The sequence below is a fragment of the Tiliqua scincoides genome, chromosome 1 (genome assembly GCF_035046505.1).
Source record: "Tiliqua scincoides isolate rTilSci1 chromosome 1, rTilSci1.hap2, whole genome shotgun sequence".
Classification (NCBI taxonomy): domain Eukaryota; kingdom Metazoa; phylum Chordata; class Lepidosauria; order Squamata; family Scincidae; genus Tiliqua; species Tiliqua scincoides.
The window spans coordinates 300,733,256-300,753,400 of record NC_089821.1 but is presented as its reverse complement, the minus strand read 5'-3'; the positions used below and the strand labels follow the sequence as shown (position 1 = coordinate 300,753,400).

The 20,145-nt window shown below is 40.6% G+C and overlaps 1 protein-coding gene across 5 annotated transcripts in view; it reads right to left on the bottom strand.

Annotated features, from left to right (window-relative positions):
- The window catches only part of PPP2R5C (protein phosphatase 2 regulatory subunit B'gamma), a 92,578-nt gene that overhangs the window by 18,230 nt on the left and 54,203 nt on the right, over window positions 1-20,145 (bottom strand). For all 5 annotated transcript variants that reach the window (XM_066629128.1, XM_066629143.1, XM_066629135.1 and 2 more), the window contains 7 exons: window positions 13,920-14,119; window positions 10,613-10,723; window positions 9,218-9,310; window positions 9,000-9,130; window positions 6,337-6,396; window positions 5,863-5,971; window positions 1,336-1,389 (listed from right to left, as the gene is read on the bottom strand). In XM_066629128.1, the coding sequence (XP_066485225.1) occupies window positions 1,336-1,389; window positions 5,863-5,971; window positions 6,337-6,396; window positions 9,000-9,130; window positions 9,218-9,310; window positions 10,613-10,723; window positions 13,920-14,119 (758 nt within the window). The remainder of the gene's footprint in view (window positions 1-1,335; window positions 1,390-5,862; window positions 5,972-6,336; window positions 6,397-8,999; window positions 9,131-9,217; window positions 9,311-10,612; window positions 10,724-13,919; window positions 14,120-20,145) is intronic.

Below are 20,145 nucleotides of genomic sequence, written 5' to 3'. Positions count from 1 at the left end.
CAAAACATCAGCTTCTCCAACATGTCTAGTGAGAAATAGCCGACTAGATACTTCCATCATTGCAGAATGGAGCAAGCTGCGCAGCCCTCTAAACAGTACTATTTTATTCTCAAAATTAAGCTTTTAAAATACATTACAGGACACTTTGACAGTAATTGGACAATTCTGGCTCTTTCAGCAAGAAAATGTCTCAGGGCCCAATCCTATGCCGTAAGGCACGTTTGCTGGCCTCACCACCAGGCTCCTGCCAGTGCTAGCCCAGCACCGGCTGGTGCCGGGATAGCACGGGACGGTTGCCCAGCTTCCGTGGCAAAGCAGTCTGCCGGACCGCCGAGCTGTGGAACAGTATGCGGGGGGGATGGGAAGGAGGAATTCTGGGGAGGGGGGAGGCTGATGGGGCAGAGAGAGGGCGGGGAGGAGGCGTGATGGAGAGGTGTGATGGGGAGGGGGCAGGCTGGAGGTGTGCCTGGGGGAGGGATGGGACTACATGAGTGCCTTTACCTTACCGCCGACTAAAGTGAGTAGTCCCCTTGCGGAGTTGCTTACCTTACCCGGGGGAAGGGGACGAAAGTTCCCTTCTCCCGAGGCGCCTCCCGCAGTAGCGTAGGAGGTGCTGGATTCAGCGGCAGCCCTCCTCGGTACCACTGAGCTCAGGATTGGGCTGTCATTTATTTACTTAAGTACATTTATGTCCTGCTCTCAACTTTCTAGTTCCAAAGATGGCACCCATGTGGTTATCTATCACACCTGACTCTAGATATCCTCACAGCTGGTACCCACAGAAGTGACAGAAAATAGACAAGTGTATTAACCATCACCTGCCTGATCCCATATCCAGTGTTAAAGTTCTCTGTCCTTTTCCATGTTTACAAGACTTTGATTATGCTTGAGAAAGCAGGATGTTCCTCAGGATGTGCAAATCAAATTGACTAGGAATAATCCATTTAGGAAAATTTTGAAAGATGAACTGAAGGGTGGGAGAACGAAGGCAGCCCCAGGGCGGCTACACTTGGTTTTCTGATAAACCTCTCCCATTAAGACAAATACTGGGAGAGATTCCTACACACCAACTGTTCCTTTGAACTGAAGATTTGAAGCCTGATCCTGAAAGGGTGTTTGAAAAAAACCACAGATAGTTTAGGCACATTAATGAGTGGGTTAGACTTCAGCTGAGAGAGTCACATTAATTTGAGCAAAACATGTATTATAATAATGTACTGTATATAGCCATTAGTTATTCTAAATGATCAGTTAGTCTGCAAACAAAAGTGTTTACAAACATGACTTTGGTAATATACTTTACAGGATAAAAATGAAGAAAGAAATAGAACTTACTGGCTCAGTAAGCGTGCTGTCCTTTTCTAAAAATTGAACTACACAATATGCCAGCTAAATTGGGAGGGAAAAAGTAACATTGTTAGGCTGACCAAAAATCAAACCCATAAGAATCAATACTTATTGATACTCAACATCTTGGGTATATGAAAGAGTTGAATTTCCAAAATACTATTACAAAACCCTAATTCTTGATCAGGTATCCATAATTCTGGTTGCCATCCTTGCCAAGCTAAGTGGGCTGGAACCTTCTAGTGAGGGTGGTGAGTTTTGGGTGCACTCAATGAAGGACTACTCTGCTGAGCACAGTCAAGTTCCACGCTTTCTTTCCCTGCCCTAGAGCAGGAGAGGTGTTTACTGTGACCACACTTGGCCAAGGCACACTGAATCCCATGGCCCAGTCTGCAACCTAACCAGGAAATGCAGAACTTCAGTTCTCATATTCAGTTACCATATTCATTAGTTAAACCTGCAACTCATACTTTAAAAAAACTTTTACAGAATGTATTTTAATACCACTGATGAAGTCAACTATTTCATATTTTTCACTTTGCACAAAAGAAATACATACTCTTTCATTACTGAAAAGTACTAAATACACTTAAACATTATAAATTGATTTCTAAATAAAAGAATATTGAGATGGGAAGAGAGGAACACAACAGGTAATCTAGTTCAAATCACACCACTCTGAAACATGTCGTTTATTGGGATATTTAACAGATTTTGCTTCCTAACATCCCTGAACTGACAAGTCTATCAAAGAATTTCCCTCTCCAAAAACACTAAAATCAAACACGTATAAAGCAACTATTTTTCACAGCTCTTAAGGCAAATAATAGCTAACTCTAGGAAGACTCTCACATTCACTTTAATCACTGCTTTCAACTATGCAGGCATCTACCTAATATGAATGCAACTACATGTTAATCAAGGAATGAACTGTGGCATGTTCACAAACTCAAAGAATACCATCTCCGCTTATGAGAAAGTGAACAGTTTAGTCATGCAAACAAACATGCAGTGCTCATTTTTAATTAACTGCCAATGGATAACAGTTACCTGTTTTAATTCTTAGTCAAAAATCTCCTCTATCCCATCCTGTAACAAGTTAATGTTTATTTGTGGATTAGCTCAGTGGTTCTCACACATTTAGCACTGGGACCCACTTTTTAGAATGAGAATCTGTCAGGATGCACCTGACAGAAGTGATGTCACGGAAGTGATGTCATGATTAGAAGTGACATCATCAAGCAGGAACATTTTTAACAATTCTGGGCTGCAATCCTATCCACACTTACCCAGGAGTAAGTCCCATTAACTATCATTGTCAAAAGAATATACACAGTAGCGTGTTAAAAGTACAGGTCTGTAACATTCCCCAAATGCAGTCACACACCATGGATGCATTAAGTCTAATATTAAAAATAAAATATTGAAATGAATGGGGACCCAACTGAAATTGGCTTGCAACCCATCTAGCGGGTCCTGACCCACAGTTTGAGAAACAGTGCATTAGCTATTATTTTTAGCAGCGAACTGAATCAATTTAGGGCCCAATCCTATCCAATTTTTTAGTGCCAGTGCAGCCATGCCAATGGGGCATGCACTGCATCTTGTGGTGGGGCAGCAGTCACAGAGGCTTCCTTAAGGTATGGGAACATTTGTTCCCTTACCTTGGGGCTGCACTGCAGCTGCACCAGTAGTAAAAAATTGGATAGGATTGGGCCCTTAAATGGGAGGACTCCATGCAGAAACTGCAGAAAAGCACTTAACTATATCTGTTCTCCATGGAACTGTCAAGATAAGGAAAAGGATCGTTTGTACATTCACCAACTCTTGCGCATGAAGTTCAGGTGATATTTGTGCTGGCATGGAGACACTGCAGAACCATGGGAATGGTGTATTGGTCAAGAATAAAGTTACAACTCTGTATGAAGTGTTGACTGGGGTCAATGCTTTTGGCAGCTTCTACAGGAGTATAATCACATTTAATTGGCTCCAGTCCCTTGCCTCAAAATAGACTATTTAAAAGTAGCTGTTTTCCAAGGTCTACTTTCACACATTTTTCTCTATGCAGGTATCACTTTCACGAAAGAAAACACTGCTGGTTTAGTGGTCAAAGATTTGTATGTGGCAAAATGTATGTATTTTCTCACAAGCTTTGTGGCCAACTTGGGTTTTTAGTACCAGTCAACTATGAGACAGCTGGCAGTAGCTGCCAGTCTACAGATCAGTGTAGATCAAAACTGCAGTTGTCCACAGGCTAGATTCAACACAGAGGTTACCAAGTATCAGCTACTGTTAGATTCGATAAGATACAGGTTGAGTCTCATTATTGATAAGATACAGGTTGAGTCTCATTATTCGTGAGGGTTCTGTTCCAAGAACTCCAAGAATTATGGCAAAAATTGAACTATAGCAAATCAATTTAAACAACAAAGTCTTTTTGCTCTGGTGATTTAAAAACAGCCTTGCTGACCTTTGTAATGTACACAGAGGCCATCAGTCTCTTTCCAGGAGCTTAGGCTTCACTAGGAGGCAGCAATCCCCCCCTTCACCAGGAGCCCCAGCAAGGGGGAAAGAATGGAGAAGGTGATAATCGCTGCCATTTAGCCTTCTTTCACATGCTCAGGGGGAAGGGAGGAGTGAAGCCTGCAGAGAGAATGATTGATGGATTGTCAGCCGACTGCCCTCTCTGGCATTACTAAACAACTGTTTTCCTTTAATTTAAAGGGCCCTTCTCATCAGCTCTGAGATAGAAAAATCTGTAGATACTTAGGTTACACCTGTAATCACTTCTATGACCTTCTCTGCAACAGTAAAAAGCAGTTTTTTAAACTGTGATTTTAGAGGGGTGCATTTTTCCCCTTCTCCAGGGATCGGCACATTCCTTCTCATTTGCAGGGGCCATTTGTGTTGAGTCAAATTCGTGTATAAAAAACCCGTGTATAACAAGGCTGGACCTGTATTGGTTTCCACATTCCAGCAGAAAAGGGACAACTACGCACTCAGAAAACATGAAGCTAGTCTATAAGAAATGACGAGGTTTCCATTCATTCATAACTTTGTATAAGCCATCACAAATATGTGCAGAAGTGCTCAACAATCAATGACAAAGAGTGGTGTGGATATTTTGCATGATCAACAAGCTGAAGTGAGAAGCATCAAGAGATACAAATTTTATCAGAAGTATTGAACTAGGTGGAAAATTCTACTGCATGCTTACAGAAAACAGAGCACAAAATTCAAGAATCTCCTCAAGCTGGAGTTCTATCCTAGCTGTTGGAATGAAAACTCTCTCCACCCTTCCTAGGAGTGTTTATTGAAAAGGATAAATGAACTAAAGGGATCATAAAGGCAGGTGGTAAAAAATACATGCTAAAATTAAAAAAGCTGTAGCCTGTTGCACAGTTTATTTGAACTTGGCTATCCACAAAGGCAGCTGTGTATTCCCCACAAAAATAATTACCTACATTGTTGCTCAAATAGGAGCTGAGCCTCTCCAGATGGCTCTTTGTGTCACATCAGAGAGAACACATACCACCTTGCTTCCTGCTAGATGGAAAAATACTATGCCTGTTTACTGCAGATTGAAGGAGGCAAAGGCACCCAAGGAAATGGCGCACAAACCTACAAAACAGTATTTTAAATATACACATCCCCAAACTGCATGTGTAGTTTAAAATTTTAAAGTATTTAAAGCATGAAATACACACAAGCTTCAATTTGCACATAAAACTTACAGGAGCGTTCTAAAAACCAGTTAAAAGTGCAAACCAGACTTGGCATATCTTTATACTGGAGTGCTCTGGTATTTGCTGGGGTTCCATTGGAACCCCAGGAAGTCCAGGGAACGCCCGCCCCAGAGGCAAGGGGAGCACTCTGGAGGCTCTTCTGAGCCCAGCAGAGACCGCCCACATCCATCCACAGCCTATGCCAAGCTCAGACTGACTCTTCGAGTCAAAGAAAGTCGCTTCCAGTTTTTCAAAGAGTCAGTCTGAGCCTGGCAGAGGCTGCAGGTGGACACATGTGGCCTCTGCTGGGCTCAGAAGACCCTCCAGAGGGGGGTGCGGAACTGATCTGTGGATACAGGGGCCCCCTGTACTCCCAAAGTTTTAGTAGAGATGGTAGACACAGAGATTGGTAAACTATCTGAAAGTATCTGGAAACGAGGTGTCCTAACATCCCACAAAGAGGGAGTTATGTAGCAGAACCAGAACCCAGAAATAAGGTAGAAATTGTCATTTTAGTTAAAATTGTACATGGCTCCCACACAAGTACCAATGAAATTAATGGCAGTTGCATAGCAACAAAACTTGAACATAATATGCAGATCAATTTTGACAGTCTGGGTTGTTCTAAAATTTCACCAAAACAGTGATATTGCTCAAAACCAGTTCTACATTTCACTTCAGTAAAATCAACAGTACTTAATGTCACCTTTTACCAATTTCACTTTTACAAAAATCATGGTTTTGTAATTTTTATCACACTTTAAAAACAAATTTACATACAATCACTTACCTGAGGATGATAGACACTGAGTGATTTTACTTTGTGCAAAGGTAATAATACCTTCAGAAGGAAAATTTTGTGCTCTTCTTTTAATGGTAAGGCAAATCCATTAATTATACTGTGAAGCAAAAAATTAGGAATTTAGAATAGACTAAGATTTAACGCACTGTCAGTCTCAACTTGCAACTTTAAGAACTACATTACTCAAATATTTTTTTATGCAAGTTCCAGATTGAATGTTTGATGCCGATAAGTATGAATACTTATTTAAAACAGAAGTAAAGCAAAAATGTTTAAGTATATGTAGCAAAACGTTTCTGGACTTTTCTAATCCCTAAGTACTACCTCTTGTTTTCACCTCTTAAATACTAATGATTATTAAAATGTTCATTTTTTCCAATCCAACCCATGCTTAGTCTCTTTGAAATGCACTCTGATTTAAAGCTCAATAGTAATACAATGCATCACTATTCATCATCTTACCTTCCCAATATTTCCAGTAATTCTGCTATGCCATTGTGATGTTCTGTTTCATAAATAAACCTGGCAAGGCAAATATATTATCAGCAATGAGGGCAGGCAGTTACTTGTATGATAATGTATATAATCTCATAAGTTGGATAAGCACCTGAAGCACAGCTGTCATTTATTAAACCTCATAGCATATTTGCATTCAATACACTTACTTAACTGGTACGTCTATCCAGATTTTAGGCTGACTAATAAGAAAAGCTACATAATGTAATTTGCTAAAGGTGACACAACTGGAAAACTAAAGATGCATAGTGCAGATAAGTCAATAGGCTGCCTTATGAGACTTTTAAGTCTGAAAGGTGGGATATACATTTAGAAAATAAAGGGCTAATAAGAGAAGCTTAGGTTCAATTACCTGGAAATTATAAAGAAAGAATGTTGCTCATGATGCTGCTCAGTGATTACCACCTGGTTTGAATTAAAGTTCAGATAACACTAAACTTACATTGCAACTTTCCTCTGAGACAATGCTTAGGAAAGGTGGCAGGAAATTAAAAGGAATTCTAATTTTAAATTGCAGAAAGAAAACCTCCCTTCAGCTATCTGGCAGATCAGCTTAACACACACTCAATCTTTAAACAGAAAAGGCAGCATCTGGCCTTTGCTGTAGCACCATGCCATCAGCAGAATACAGGTGAACAAAATTCTTCTGTTCATGGAAGGAGCTTCAGCCAGTGCTATACTGTTGCATCAAAAGTCCAGATGCTGTCCAATGAATTATGTTAAAAGTGTACTAGAGAATTGAGCACATCAACAGAAACAGATTTTAGAATCCAGTACTCACAAAGTTACTGCCAAATGACAACTTGTATTATATTTATACCAGTGTTTCCCAAACTGTGGGTCGCGACCTGATGGTTGTTGGGTTGTGAGAACTGAAACTGATAAGCTGACAGCTGACAAGGAAAATGTATTGTGCCCTCTGGAAAGCGAAACTGAGCTGCACGGGTGTGTTTACTCACAAGTGGCCAACCATGCCTCAGTCCACTTTGAAGTGCAGGCCTAGAGGAATGCAATGCCACCCGGATGGTCTCAATTCATTGAACTTAGACCCCAAAAGCACTCAAGAAGGAAGTCTGCCCTTTTCAAGCTGACAGGGAAAAATGTACTGTATTAAGCCCTACGGAAAGCAAATTGATCTTCTTGTGCGCATTTATTCTTGAGTAAGCAAATGTGCCTTGCCTGATATCAATGGCCAGGAAAAGGGAGAACACAAAGCCACCAGATTGGTCCTGATCCAATGTACATGTAGCTCAACAAGTGTATAGAAGATAAGCTCCCACTATAGCTAAGGCTATTTGTCTTTTATGGATGAACTGGCAAAAAGTTGCAGCACAGTTTATACTTTTGAAGGTGCAGTAACAATGGTTCCCTTTGGAACTGTACACAAGGGTAGATATAGAAAAGTGAGCTAAACGCAGGCAGGATTGCCATTTCTTTATACAGCTGGTTGGAGGGGGGAAGCAAGCACAGGTTTTAAAACCTTAACACCACAGAGTGAAAGAAGAGTGCTCTGCTATGGGAATACTGGGAAAGGGAACAACATCAAGATGAAATGTGAACACTCTTATTTCCAAACCATTCTGTTACATGTTGTTTGTACAAATGCACTATAAGCCCCCCCCCCCAAAGCAAACACATAAAACAATTATATTAGCACACATGCCAGAATGTGGTTATAGGATTCGGATAAACTGCTATAGCTAAATGCAATGGATCTGCAACCTTAAGGTCTTTGGAAATTTAAAGCTTATAAAAATTGTTCAACAAAAGCTGTGCACAAGCAGAATCTCAATGAACCCTAGATGTGTGCTCAGAACTTTTAAAAGGCTATTTTTCCCCTTTGGTTTGGTCTTACAAGAGCAAAATGAGATAAATTACCACTACCCACCAATGAAACTGTAACATTTACTTGAGGATTTGTTGGCTCCCCGTTTTGAGCCACACAGCACCACCAGCCCTACATAGACAGGAGGCTTTAGTAAACGGATATAGAAAAATCACCATCAATCCACTTTTACCAGTGCATGCTGATCTTCCTCACCTATCAATTGATAGGCTTAAATCCAGGAAAACTTCTATGGCACTCACACAACTTCTGCACAATAATTTCAACATCAATGCCCAATGGAAAGTTAAATGGGCAGTCGAACATCCAGAAACAGGGAGATATAAAGATGATTCTATACTTAAGGTGTCAGGTTTCAACTTACCCCGCCAGCATTGGAAAACTTTGAACAGGATTCATAACCTACATGGTGTTTGTCTGGATTCAATGTTTAAATGGGGGCTAGTATCTTCCCTGCAGTGTGATTGGAGGTTTACCAGCCAAACCATATACCACATTGTGACTGGCTGCAAATTGAGGGTGTATACTGGCCCATGGTCTGACTTTTTTACCAAAGGTAACTCTGTCCTTGAATGACTGGACGAATTGGACATTGATATTTGATCTAGTTTAAATGTAACGTAAGCCCATGTATTATATGCCATATGCTAAATAAATAATTAAATGTAAACAAACTGTCAACATTTTATTTTGTATTGTAAGCTATAGGAATTCTAAAATACCATACCCAGTTCACATGCACCAGCACAGAATAAAGACATACCTATAAAATATATTGTTAATTTGCTTCCTGATGTAAGCTCTTAGGCCTAAGAATTTCCCATATATTCTGTGCAGAGTAGTCTTAAGAAAGTCTCTTTCACGAGGATCTTCACTGTCAAAAAGCTCTAAAAGCTGCAAGAGATGCACAGTTACTTGTTTAATCAATTTCAGATTAATCTGGATTTAATATTTGAAGATGTATTCATTTTTTTACCTCACCTGCAATACAAACTTCTGATCAATATATTTCTTAGCTATATTAGGTTGGAAATCTGGAGATTCTAAAAACCTTAAGAAAAATTCATAAACAAGCTGAAAAAGATCCATAAGAGATAAGATTAGTTTTAACAAACAAATGCAATTTGAAATTTGAAAAGCAGTTAAAAATAGTATTCCGATTAGGCAATAGCGTTTACAGTATTAAATTGCTTTGGCCTCCTAGCAATATTATGTTCCTCTTAACTGTTATATTCTAGGGGTGAAAACCACCCAGAACCATTCCTGCTCAAGCCATAAATTTATTTCATTGGAGTTTGAGTAGGAAAAGGTCACAGCATATTGTACTACATTTCCAAATGCAACAGGTTTCCCTTGCTGTTTCAATATGTTCCTGATTCTGGACCAGGGCAGACACAGTGATTCCAAACTCTTAACTATGGTTAAAGATTAGGAGCTAGATGGGAGAAGGCATACTCCCTCTCCTGGCAGCAAATTTCCCCCTCCTGTCTTAACAACAGTTAACAGGCATGTGTCAATGCCGTAACTGCATTTAACGTTAGCCAAATTATTCATGTAACCATTATGCAAATCCTGGTTAAAAAGGATTTTTAGTTTATGTTTACCACAGTTAAGGTTGGTGCCTTTGCAGTTAAGCTGGAGAAGATGGGAAAATTTATTTCTGGTGGTGCTGGGGGGGGGGGGCCCACACATGTAAGTGATTCTACTCCTTAATTCTTAAACATGGTTAAGAGATGTTATGTTGCATCACTTATGTCTGCATCCGCCTCATCTCAATCCATATCAGCTCTTGTCTACTCAAAGAAATTTTGAGTAAGCTCAACCATATAAAGAAGTAAGAGGAGAAGAAAGATCTACTACCTGACATATGGCAAATTTTACACTGGCCATTCATTCTAGGGGTGGCTTGCCCTAGCAGGTCATAAGACTGAGTTGATTATGTCATCTATTTCTGACTTGGTGGTCCATTCTATGCCACTTTAGTTATTAAATGCGTGAACTACATTTATGTTTTCTGTTTGCATAATGTTGGGCAATATTACATTGCCCACATTTAAGAAATGGGTTTTGTCTTAAAACTGTGAGCCTGATTAGATCAAAGGTGAAAAATGAATATAAATGTATTATTTATTATGTATTATTGTGCTGTTATTAACATATAAAGGCTCAAATCCTGGATTAAGCCCCACTGAATTCAACAAGATTTACTTCTGAGCTGACATGCACAGAATTGCACTGAGAATCAAGCTAAGCCTAACAGGAAAATTAAAATGTAAACTTAAAGTTGTGGACTGCAGACTTTAAGGAATGGGTCATATCTTCTGTGTTAATCTTTTGCTTTAATTTAGTCAGGAGTGAATTAACTTTCCATAGTACCTGTAAATGAGGCCAAGCAGCTTCTAAGGTTGGTTCATCTTCTTCTGGGTCAAATTCTGCTCCCGTTGGATTGGATGATGGTGGTAGTGTGCGAAACATGTTAACTGCAAACTAAAATCACATATGTGTAAGCATAGATACAAAAATAAAAAATAAAAATGCCTGTTTGCGTAACAATTTCATAGAAGCAGGGAAGCAAATGCAAATGACAGTAGAAAAGTTGTTGCTCTTAAAATACTGTACACCCAAACAAGACTTGCTATTAAGACTATCTTTCTGCAAACTTCAGCTTCTTGTTTCTCCTCCACCCACCCCTAATAATGGGTTGCATGCTAGTAACAGTTGGTGCTTCATTCACAGAAATGGCCTTTGTGCGTTTTTCAAGGACTCCCCCTCTGCTACTTCACACATTCCTGATGATCCCATGATTCTTAGCAGGATTTTGCAGGGGCTCAGAAGTTGCCTTAAGGTAGAAAGGATGGGGAAGATAGCCATTGCAATCTGAAGGTGCTACTTAAGATATATGCCAACATTTTCTTTACAACACATATTTTTTAAAGTGCGTTAATTTCAGCTTTGTGCTCATGAGGGCACATTAGAGTAAACCAGACAAAAAGAGCAATTCATCATTGAATAAAGTTTAAGTAAGACTTTATTTTAAAAAGTCTTGTAGTGTTACTTTCTAATTATCTTGTAAGCTGGCACTTTGTTTAGAATCAAGACTATGAGAAGTATTTTTGTCCTGATCAGATTTAGCTACTACACCCATGCATCTCAAACTCCAACAATGGAGTTGGGAGCACTGTAAGTTGTTGCAGGAGAGGAGGTAAGGCAGTAATGCAAACTCCAGGATCATGCTGCTGCCCAGGATGGGAGGGTTTTTTTTAACCTACCTGCAGCAAGTGCTGCAGTCCTGGGGGACCAAGATGACCCCCTCAGGGCTCCCCAAGCTTGTAAATATCTAAGAAAAAGGCACTTAACAGTTTCGTTGTGAAAAATGGAAGTGGCTTTTTTCTTTCTTCTTTTGAGATGTTTGCAGGTGTGGGGAGCCCTGCGGAGGGCTCTCTGGATCCCCCAGGCCCCCCAGGACTGCAGAGTTGGCTGCAGGTAGGTAAAAAACCCCTCCCATTCCCAGCAGCAGCGCAATCCAGGGGACCGCGTTGCTGCCTTCCCCCCTTTCCACCCCTTAAAGGGGCAGAGACAAACGGTTTACTGGTTGGTGGGTCATGACCCACTAGTTTGGGAACCACTGCACTATATGCAAAAGAGCACATAGTCTCATTGAGCTGATGTAGTCTAATGGTAAGACTGACTAGGAAGATCTCTAATTTGAGCCTCAACTCAGACAGGAACTTGTTGGGTACCATTAGGGAAGTTAGTCTCTGTCAACCTTGGCATACACCAACATGCAAAAGAGTCTTTTCCATAAAATTCCAGGGAGGGAGTGGAAGTCCTGAACCAGTGTCTAAGATAAACCACAGATCTCAGTAATTAATCTGGGGAGAGCTGAAGTTCTTGATCATGAAAGGTATTCTCAGACTGATCTGGGGTGATTTCCTCTTTTTCTTCTACAGGGTGTGGCATCTCATTCCACCCTATTTCTGAGGGTCCTGTGACCCTCAGGAAAAGCACTATGGGGAATGAAAGATCTCTTGTGGTCACTTCACATGCGATGCATAAGGTTAAACACCAAGTCTGAAATCTAAAGCAGAAAATTGCGAGCACAGTGCTTCTCTTTAGCCCCTGCATTTCTCACTGCAAGATATCTCTAAATGTCCAAGAGCAAGCAAGCAATGCTGACTGCATAATCAATTTTCCTGCTATGACGTTTTCCAAACAAGGCCCTTTTCATCAAGGGCTCAAATCCATTTAGGGAGAGGAATAATGGTCTAACCCCAAATCTCAAAGCAATTTATGCCAACTCCAAGTAAAAAACACACTTCCTAAAAATGCTCAGAAACAAATAAGGTAACTATTACCCTCAGCAACTTCACTGAGAAAAACTTGCTCACGCCTCACTCTGTAGTTGCGCAGGAAGCAATTGTGTGGGAAGATGCTCGTGTCCTCTACATGCATAAGATGCTGAAATGAGTCATCTAGGACAGTGGTTCCCAAATGTTTTAGCACTGGGACCAACTTTTAAAACACTCTATCAGGATTCACCTAGACTAAAAAAAGTTTCACTTGATCAGCTGTTCAAACCTATGTTTTTATTTTTTTTACTATGGGGGAACCGCTCACTGGAGCATTTATTGAGTTCCACATACATCAGATCAGGACCATTCTGGTGGCCTTGGGTTCCCTTTCACCTGGCCTTTGATAAGAGACAACGCACATTTGCATACTCATGAGTAAACATACATCTGCTGCTCAGTTTCATTTTCTATCAGGTTCAATACATTTTTCCTGTCAGCTAGGAAAGGGCGGGACTTCCTTCTCAAGCGTGTTTGGGGTTGTAGTCACCCGATTGGGACTATTCTGATGGCACTGCATTCCTCTCGGCCTGCCCTTGGAAGTGGACTGAGGCACACAAATAAACCTACACACTTGGCTTGGTGCACATTTCATAGGGTTCAATACATTTTCCTTGTCAGTTATCAGCTTGTCAGTTTCACTTTCATGACTCTCCAATAATCAGGTTGCGACCCACTGGTGGGTCTCAGCCCACAGTTTGGGAAATGCTCATCTAGGTAGAAGGGCACCACCATTTCTTTCCTACTACATTAAAAACAGATAACAAATGTAAAGACAGAAATCTCTTAAAGTTACATGAATGGTTAAGTCCACTGGAGGTCTAACCAGCACCTACTGGTTGTTGAGATTCCTGCAATGAGTGCTGCTCATGAGTGCAGCTGGACATTAGTCTCATACAGTAAGGTATTTTAAGAAGTGCACACTTGGGATCACTTTATACATATTAGTCATGCTTTAACTACTAAGCAATGCACTTTACAGATGCAACGCTAATGAGGGAGAACTGAGATTCTAGTGAAATTAGAAGCAGGCCTTGCAAGATTGACTTCAGCCCATCCCTGATTTTCATGATAAGAATGATGTAAGGATGCAAGATTAGGGTCTTGTATTTGTTATGGCACACAAGCCTGAAAGTTTAAAATGCTCCAAAACGGCCCATTACTCTTGCATATTAATGAAAAAAAACAAACACAAGTGTTCTGCAACACACACAGGAGACAGAAATGAAAAGGAAACCTTATAGATAAAATCTAGACAGCTTCCATTAAGAAAAGTTCACTGAAAGGAAACCATTCAACTGTTTTAAATAATATTTTCATTTAAAATCACTTACCATATGTACTACTTCTGGGTAAATAGGTTCTGTGATCACATTGCGATTGTGTGTGATGTACTCTACCATTTCACTTAAAGCTGCTCGTTTTACTTCCTTCCACTTTAGGTCACTTAGTGGATCAGAAACAAAGTCGAAAAGGACACAACATTGTCGCAACTTCTGAATAAAAAGCTTTTCTTGCTCTGCAGGGGCAACATCTGAAAGGAGTGAAAATATTTTGTTATTGTTCTACCAACATGTTCATGTATTTATGTCTTAATGTTTGTAAAAGACTGTCATAATGTGACAAAGACTGAAATAAACTAAAAATGCATTGTTTTGCATATTGGATATAGGATGATGAATAAATATTAAATCTCATATTGGTATCAAATCTACTTCCATAGACAAAATTGAAATTTTGTACAGCTCAACTCCTCAAACACTCCAACTACAACCTTCCCCCAACCTTTGAGGGTATTCCATTCCCCAAAAACTCCTCATTAGGCAAATTCTCATAAATTAAAAATCCCATTAATTTCAATGGGAAATTTTTATGTGTTCCCGATCCTCGGGCAAGGACAGCCCTGGCTGCAACCCTATGCACGGTTCTTCGAGAGTAAGATCAATTTATTACAGTGGAACAATTACAATAGACAAAATTGCATGGTTTGACTGGAAGGCAAGCAGGCAGTTCAACTTCAAGATTCTGGCTTCATTGTTTTGGAAACCTGATGGACAAGAATGACCAAGCATCTCTACTCCATACAGAATACATACAAAAGTTAGTGCCTCTATGCTTGTATGTGTAGTAACAAACAGCTGCTCAGTCATTTCTGCCATTATGGCAGGTCCAGGTGTGGCCAAGTCCGAGGTTGTTCCTCCACCCATTCAGGTGCTCCAGGTAGTGAAGGACTGGCTCGATTGCAGCTGAATCCTGGGATGTCTACCTGTGATAAAGGCCTACTAGGATAGCTGGCATTACCAGCACCCACTGTTTGAAGAGAAGAATAAACTATTAAGTACAATAAACTAGAATATACTAACAGGCTTTATACAACTCTATAGCATCACTGACCTTAGATCTGTCTTAAGGTCAGCCCTAGGTACTGTGTCTGAAGAACTGGCAAAAGCAAGGGGGATGGGAGGGAATGGTTTGGAGTGGAGAGATGGTAGTTGCAGATTAGGAGTCTCGCACATCTACAGTTCTAGCAGGGTCATATTACTTCCACTGCGTCCTTCCAGATTTAACTTGCTGAGAAGTATGGTTGATTAGAAGATCTCAGACAGATCAGCGATCAACAACAGCCTACTAAAATTACCAACAGTTCACAGATGTTATGAAACATAGCTTTTTCAGCTATCACCATAGTCCGTACACAGACACAGACACACACATTAGGAGCTCTCAACAAAAACTCTTCTCTTCTCCCCAACATGAATTTCTGAAAAGGCTCACAATGAAATCTTGCAATGTCAGTGCTACGTACCAACAAAAATTGCCATTTTTAAAGAGATCCTCTTAATTAAAAAAATTTATGAGTAGAGTTTCATTTGAAGGAGAAAAAATACCAAGAATGATCAACACATTGTCCACAAAGTTGAAGAAGGCTTTGAAACTTTTTGCATCTGGATATTGGTGGATTTGCATCCTCCTTTTATTCCAGATGCTCCAACATTGTACTCAAAGTACATTATTTGAAGATTTTTTTTTAAACTGACACCACTTGATTTGCTTATTTATTTATTAGATTACTTTAAATGAAGTTTTCCAAAGATGGTTTACAAATAAAATATCAAATCAATAAGAACAAGTAGCAAAAATCCGAAACTGCAGGTGGTCTAGGCCAGGGGCGTCAAACTTGTTTCAAACAGTGGGCCAAACAGCATTTATGGTGCCTGCCAAAAGCCGGATGTGGCATCGTTGAGCAGGAAATTATGTCATTAAACAGACGATGGTCAGAAATAGGCACTTCTCATGTAGAAGTTCAACAGCTGCAAGTGCCAAAAGAGAAAACCTTGATCATATTTTCAAAATATAGGACAGTTCAATTATCATGTGGGCCACCATTTCAGCAGCACTGCTTCTGCTGAGATGTTACTTCACAGCTCAGCAGCTGAGAGGTAGTCTGTGAAGCAATGCCTTGGCAGAAGCTGATGAAAGGGCAGCCCCTGTAGGGTAATTGCGCTCTTCCAACACTCAGCAGTGTCTCCCTCTCATCCTTCTTGGTTATCCCTTTTACATCCCTTTTGGTCTGCTCTTTTTCCCTATCATATACTGGGGATACATGTAACCCCAGGGATACCTGTCAGGACCTTTAGAGGTACTCAGAAAAGAACTGAATAATGGCGGAAAAAGGCAGGTCTGTATTAGAATGCTTTGTGGGGCTGACAAGGCAGAAAGGAAGTCAGCTCACTGGTTGCAGAAGCGCCACCAACTGCTAGTTTTTGGTCATCAAATTGTGAGTTATCAGATATGGATCAGAGTTGAAAATGTATACATTTGAAATAACAGCAATTATATTAATTACAAACATTTTGCTAATATGAGGGGATAACAGAGGAGTACAATTTATGAAAATGGGCTCCCAAGGGGTATGCAACTTTAAAAAACTTGGGAACTATTTCCCTATTGCATTCCTTGCCTTCTGATGTCTCCTTCCATCTCTCCCTCCCAGAACCTTGGGAGAAGCAGTTCTGCTGAAAGGACAGCACTGGGAGAGCCCAATTATCATGGGGGCTGGATAAAGAGCTTCCACAGACCATATCCAGCCCACAGGCCTTACGTTTGACACTCCTACTGTAGGCAGGATAAATAAAAAAATGTCTAGCACCAAGAAGACAGAAACACAGGCACCAAGCAAGGTTCTCTGTGAGAGGTGTACCACCTCCCTACCTTGACAGAGGGAACATGTAGAGGAGAGCTTCTGAGGCAGGCTGATATGAGAGAAGGTAGTCCTTAACCCAAGCTACCTGTGTTTACCATTCTGGTCAAAGATTTTTTGAAAGCAATGTATTCTTTGATTCAGGCTCCTGTAAGCCTGTAGAGGAAGAGGTGGTTTCACACATGAGAACAGGCAGAAAAGAAACACAAAAAATATTGATGCACCTTCTAGCTTTCATTTCTGCTAAAGAGTTGAGTTATGCAAAATTACAAAGTAAATTTATGAGATTTTAGCATTTTTCTAGATTGCTGGAACTTAAACGTCTTGTGCTGGTAGATCACATGTGCTTCCTTACATGAAAACTATGTCATTTGAATATCTAAGTCACTTGCAGAGCCTTGCTTGGCACACAGCATGTTAGGGAATGAGTTAATTAATTTGCAAAATTGAGCAACCAAAATTTCCAAGCCAATGTGTTTGCTTCGAATAAAACAAGCAACTATAGCTTTAATAAGGATTTTCATATTTAGCAATTCTAAGTCCATCGTGAAAATGAAAGAATCAATTTATCACAGGAGCACAGCCAAGTAAGCACTCAGTACAATGTGAAATTCAATTACAGCTTTCGTCATTGTTACTAGGAGACCACTGATAGCAAAGAGCCTGGAAACCACAAGGAAGGTGCTAAATGACAGCTGTTTATGAACAGAACACTATTCTTATGACAAGTGGCAGGATGCAAGATTTGCCTTAACCCAATTTTGAGACCCCAACAATCCAAATATAAAGACAAGTACCTAACTCACAGCATCAAAATATTTTAAAGAAATGTATGCAACTTTTAAAGGAATCGTAATCTTAAACTAGAACATAAGAACATAAGAACAGCCCCAGTGGATCAGGCCATAGGCCCATCTAGTCCAGCTTCCTGTATCTCACAGCGGCCCACCAAATGCCCCAGGGAGCACACCAGATAACAAGAGACCTCTTCCTGGTGCCCTCCCTTGCATCTGGCATTCTGACATAACCCATTTCTAAAATCGGGAGGTTGCGCATACACATCATGGCTTGTACCCCGTAATGGATTTTTCCTCCAGAAACTTGTCCAGTCCCCTTTTAAAGGCGTCTAGGCTAGACGCCAGCACCACATCCTGTGGCAAGGAGTTCCACAGATCGACCACACGCTGAGTAAAGAAATATTTTCTTTTGTCTGTCCTAACCCGCCCAACACTCAATTTTAGTGGATGTCCCCTGGTTCTGGTATTATGTGAGAGTGTAAAGAGCATCTCCCTATCCACTCTGTCCATCCCCTGCATAATTTTGTATGTCTCAATCATGTCCCCCCTCAGACGTCTCTTTTCTAGGCTGAAGAGGCCCAAATGCCGTAGCCTTTCCTCATAAGGAAGGTGCCCCAGCCCCGTAATCATCTTAGTCGCTCTCTTTTGCACCTTTTCCATTTCCACTATGTCTTTTTTGAGATGCGGCGACCAGAACTGGACACAATACTCCAGGTGTGGCCTTACCATAGATTTGTACAACGGCATTATAATACTAGCCGTGTTGTTCTCAATACCCTTCCTAATGATCCCAAGCATAGAATTGGCCGCCTTCACTGCCGCCGCACATTGGGTCGACACTTTCATCGACCTGTCCACCACCACCCCAAGATCTCTCTCCTGATCTGTCACAGACAGCTCAGAACCCATCAGCCTATATCTAAAGTTTTGATTTTTTGCCCCAATGTGCATGACTTTACACTTACTGACATTGAAGCGCATCTGCCATTTTGCTGCCCATTCTGCCAGTCTGGAGAGATCCTTCTGGAGCTCCTCACAATCACTTCTGGTCTTTACCACTCGGAAAAGTTTGGTGTCGTCTGCAAACTTAGCCACTTCACTGCTCAACCCTGTCTCCAGGTCATTTATGAAGAGGTTGAAAAGCACCGGTCCCAGGACAGATCCTTGGAGCACACCGCTTTTCACCTCTCTCCATTGTGAAAATTGCCCATTGACACCCACTCTCTGCTTCCTGGTCTCCAACCAGTTCTCAATCCACGAGAGGACCTGTCCTCTAATTCCCTGATTGTGGAGTTTTTTCAGTAGCCTTTGGTGAGGGACCGTGTCAAACGCCTTCTGAAAGTCCAGATATATAATGTCCACGGGTTCTCCCGCATTAGTGGAAGAAATGACTTTGCTTCTTATAAATTTTCTTTTTGTGGAAATATTCTTTTCCCATCTTTTGTCAATTCCAATTAAAAATCAGCTTTCACACATCATATACAGAATTTGGTCTGAAAGTCCACAGAAAGGTTGAGATGACAAATAACCAAATAAGAGCACATGGAACGCAATAAATGAAACGTTACCAACTAGACCTGGTTCAGATTTTAGTTCACTGTAGGTTAAACTCTACTACAAAAAGGTTTTGTCATTAATTAGGAAATATTTAATGCCAACCCCTGCTAATTGGTTAAGAGGCACTTTTTCAAGTGGGTGCTCCTTTTTTTTAGCAGGGGGAGAGTAACTGGCCCACCTCACCCCAGCACTGTCTGTTCTAGTGGCTGTCTGCTGGTATTCATTTGCATCTTTTTAGATTGTGAGCCCTTTCAGGACAGGGAGCCATTTAGTTATTTGATTTTTCTCTGTAAACCGCTTTGTGAACTTTTAGTTGAAAAGCGGTATATAAATACTGTTAATAATAATAATAATATAAGTCATTGTTGATCCTAAGTCAGCCAGAAAATCCCACAGGGTCTAATATCATTTCTTCAAATAATCACCACACTGATTTTATATTCAGTCACTAACATGAATTACAATCGCCATTCTATATGTCACCTTATCTTTACCACAGTGATAGTGTGAACACAAGGCTGGCTTAACTGTGCAAAGAGACTCAGGCTGTAATCCTAACTACACTTTTCTGAGAGAAAGCCCCACTGAACAAAATTGGACTTATTCTGAGTAAACCTGGTTAGGATTGTGCCCTAATTCTTGTTAAGTGACCTTGAGCATACATAGTTTGAGATGCAATTTATTCTAAAGTAAGTTAACCATTTCCTAGGACCATACAAGAAGCAATATGGACACTGACTAACTTTTATGGTTCTTTGCAAGTTTTCATAAAAATATGCCCCAGGTGAAAATTGGATTAGCACTATATTTTATTCATCATATATTTAGCCTCTACCTTATTCCAGCGACGTGGAGAGGGGGGATTTGCTGCATGGGTAACAGCCTATCCTCCATACCTTCTTTACCCAGGCTTCGCGCACTGGAGAGGACACTTCAACTTCGCCATACGGCGTCGGCACAACACGGGAAGCAGCAGTTTACCGGTTATAAGTCTTTGCTCCACTG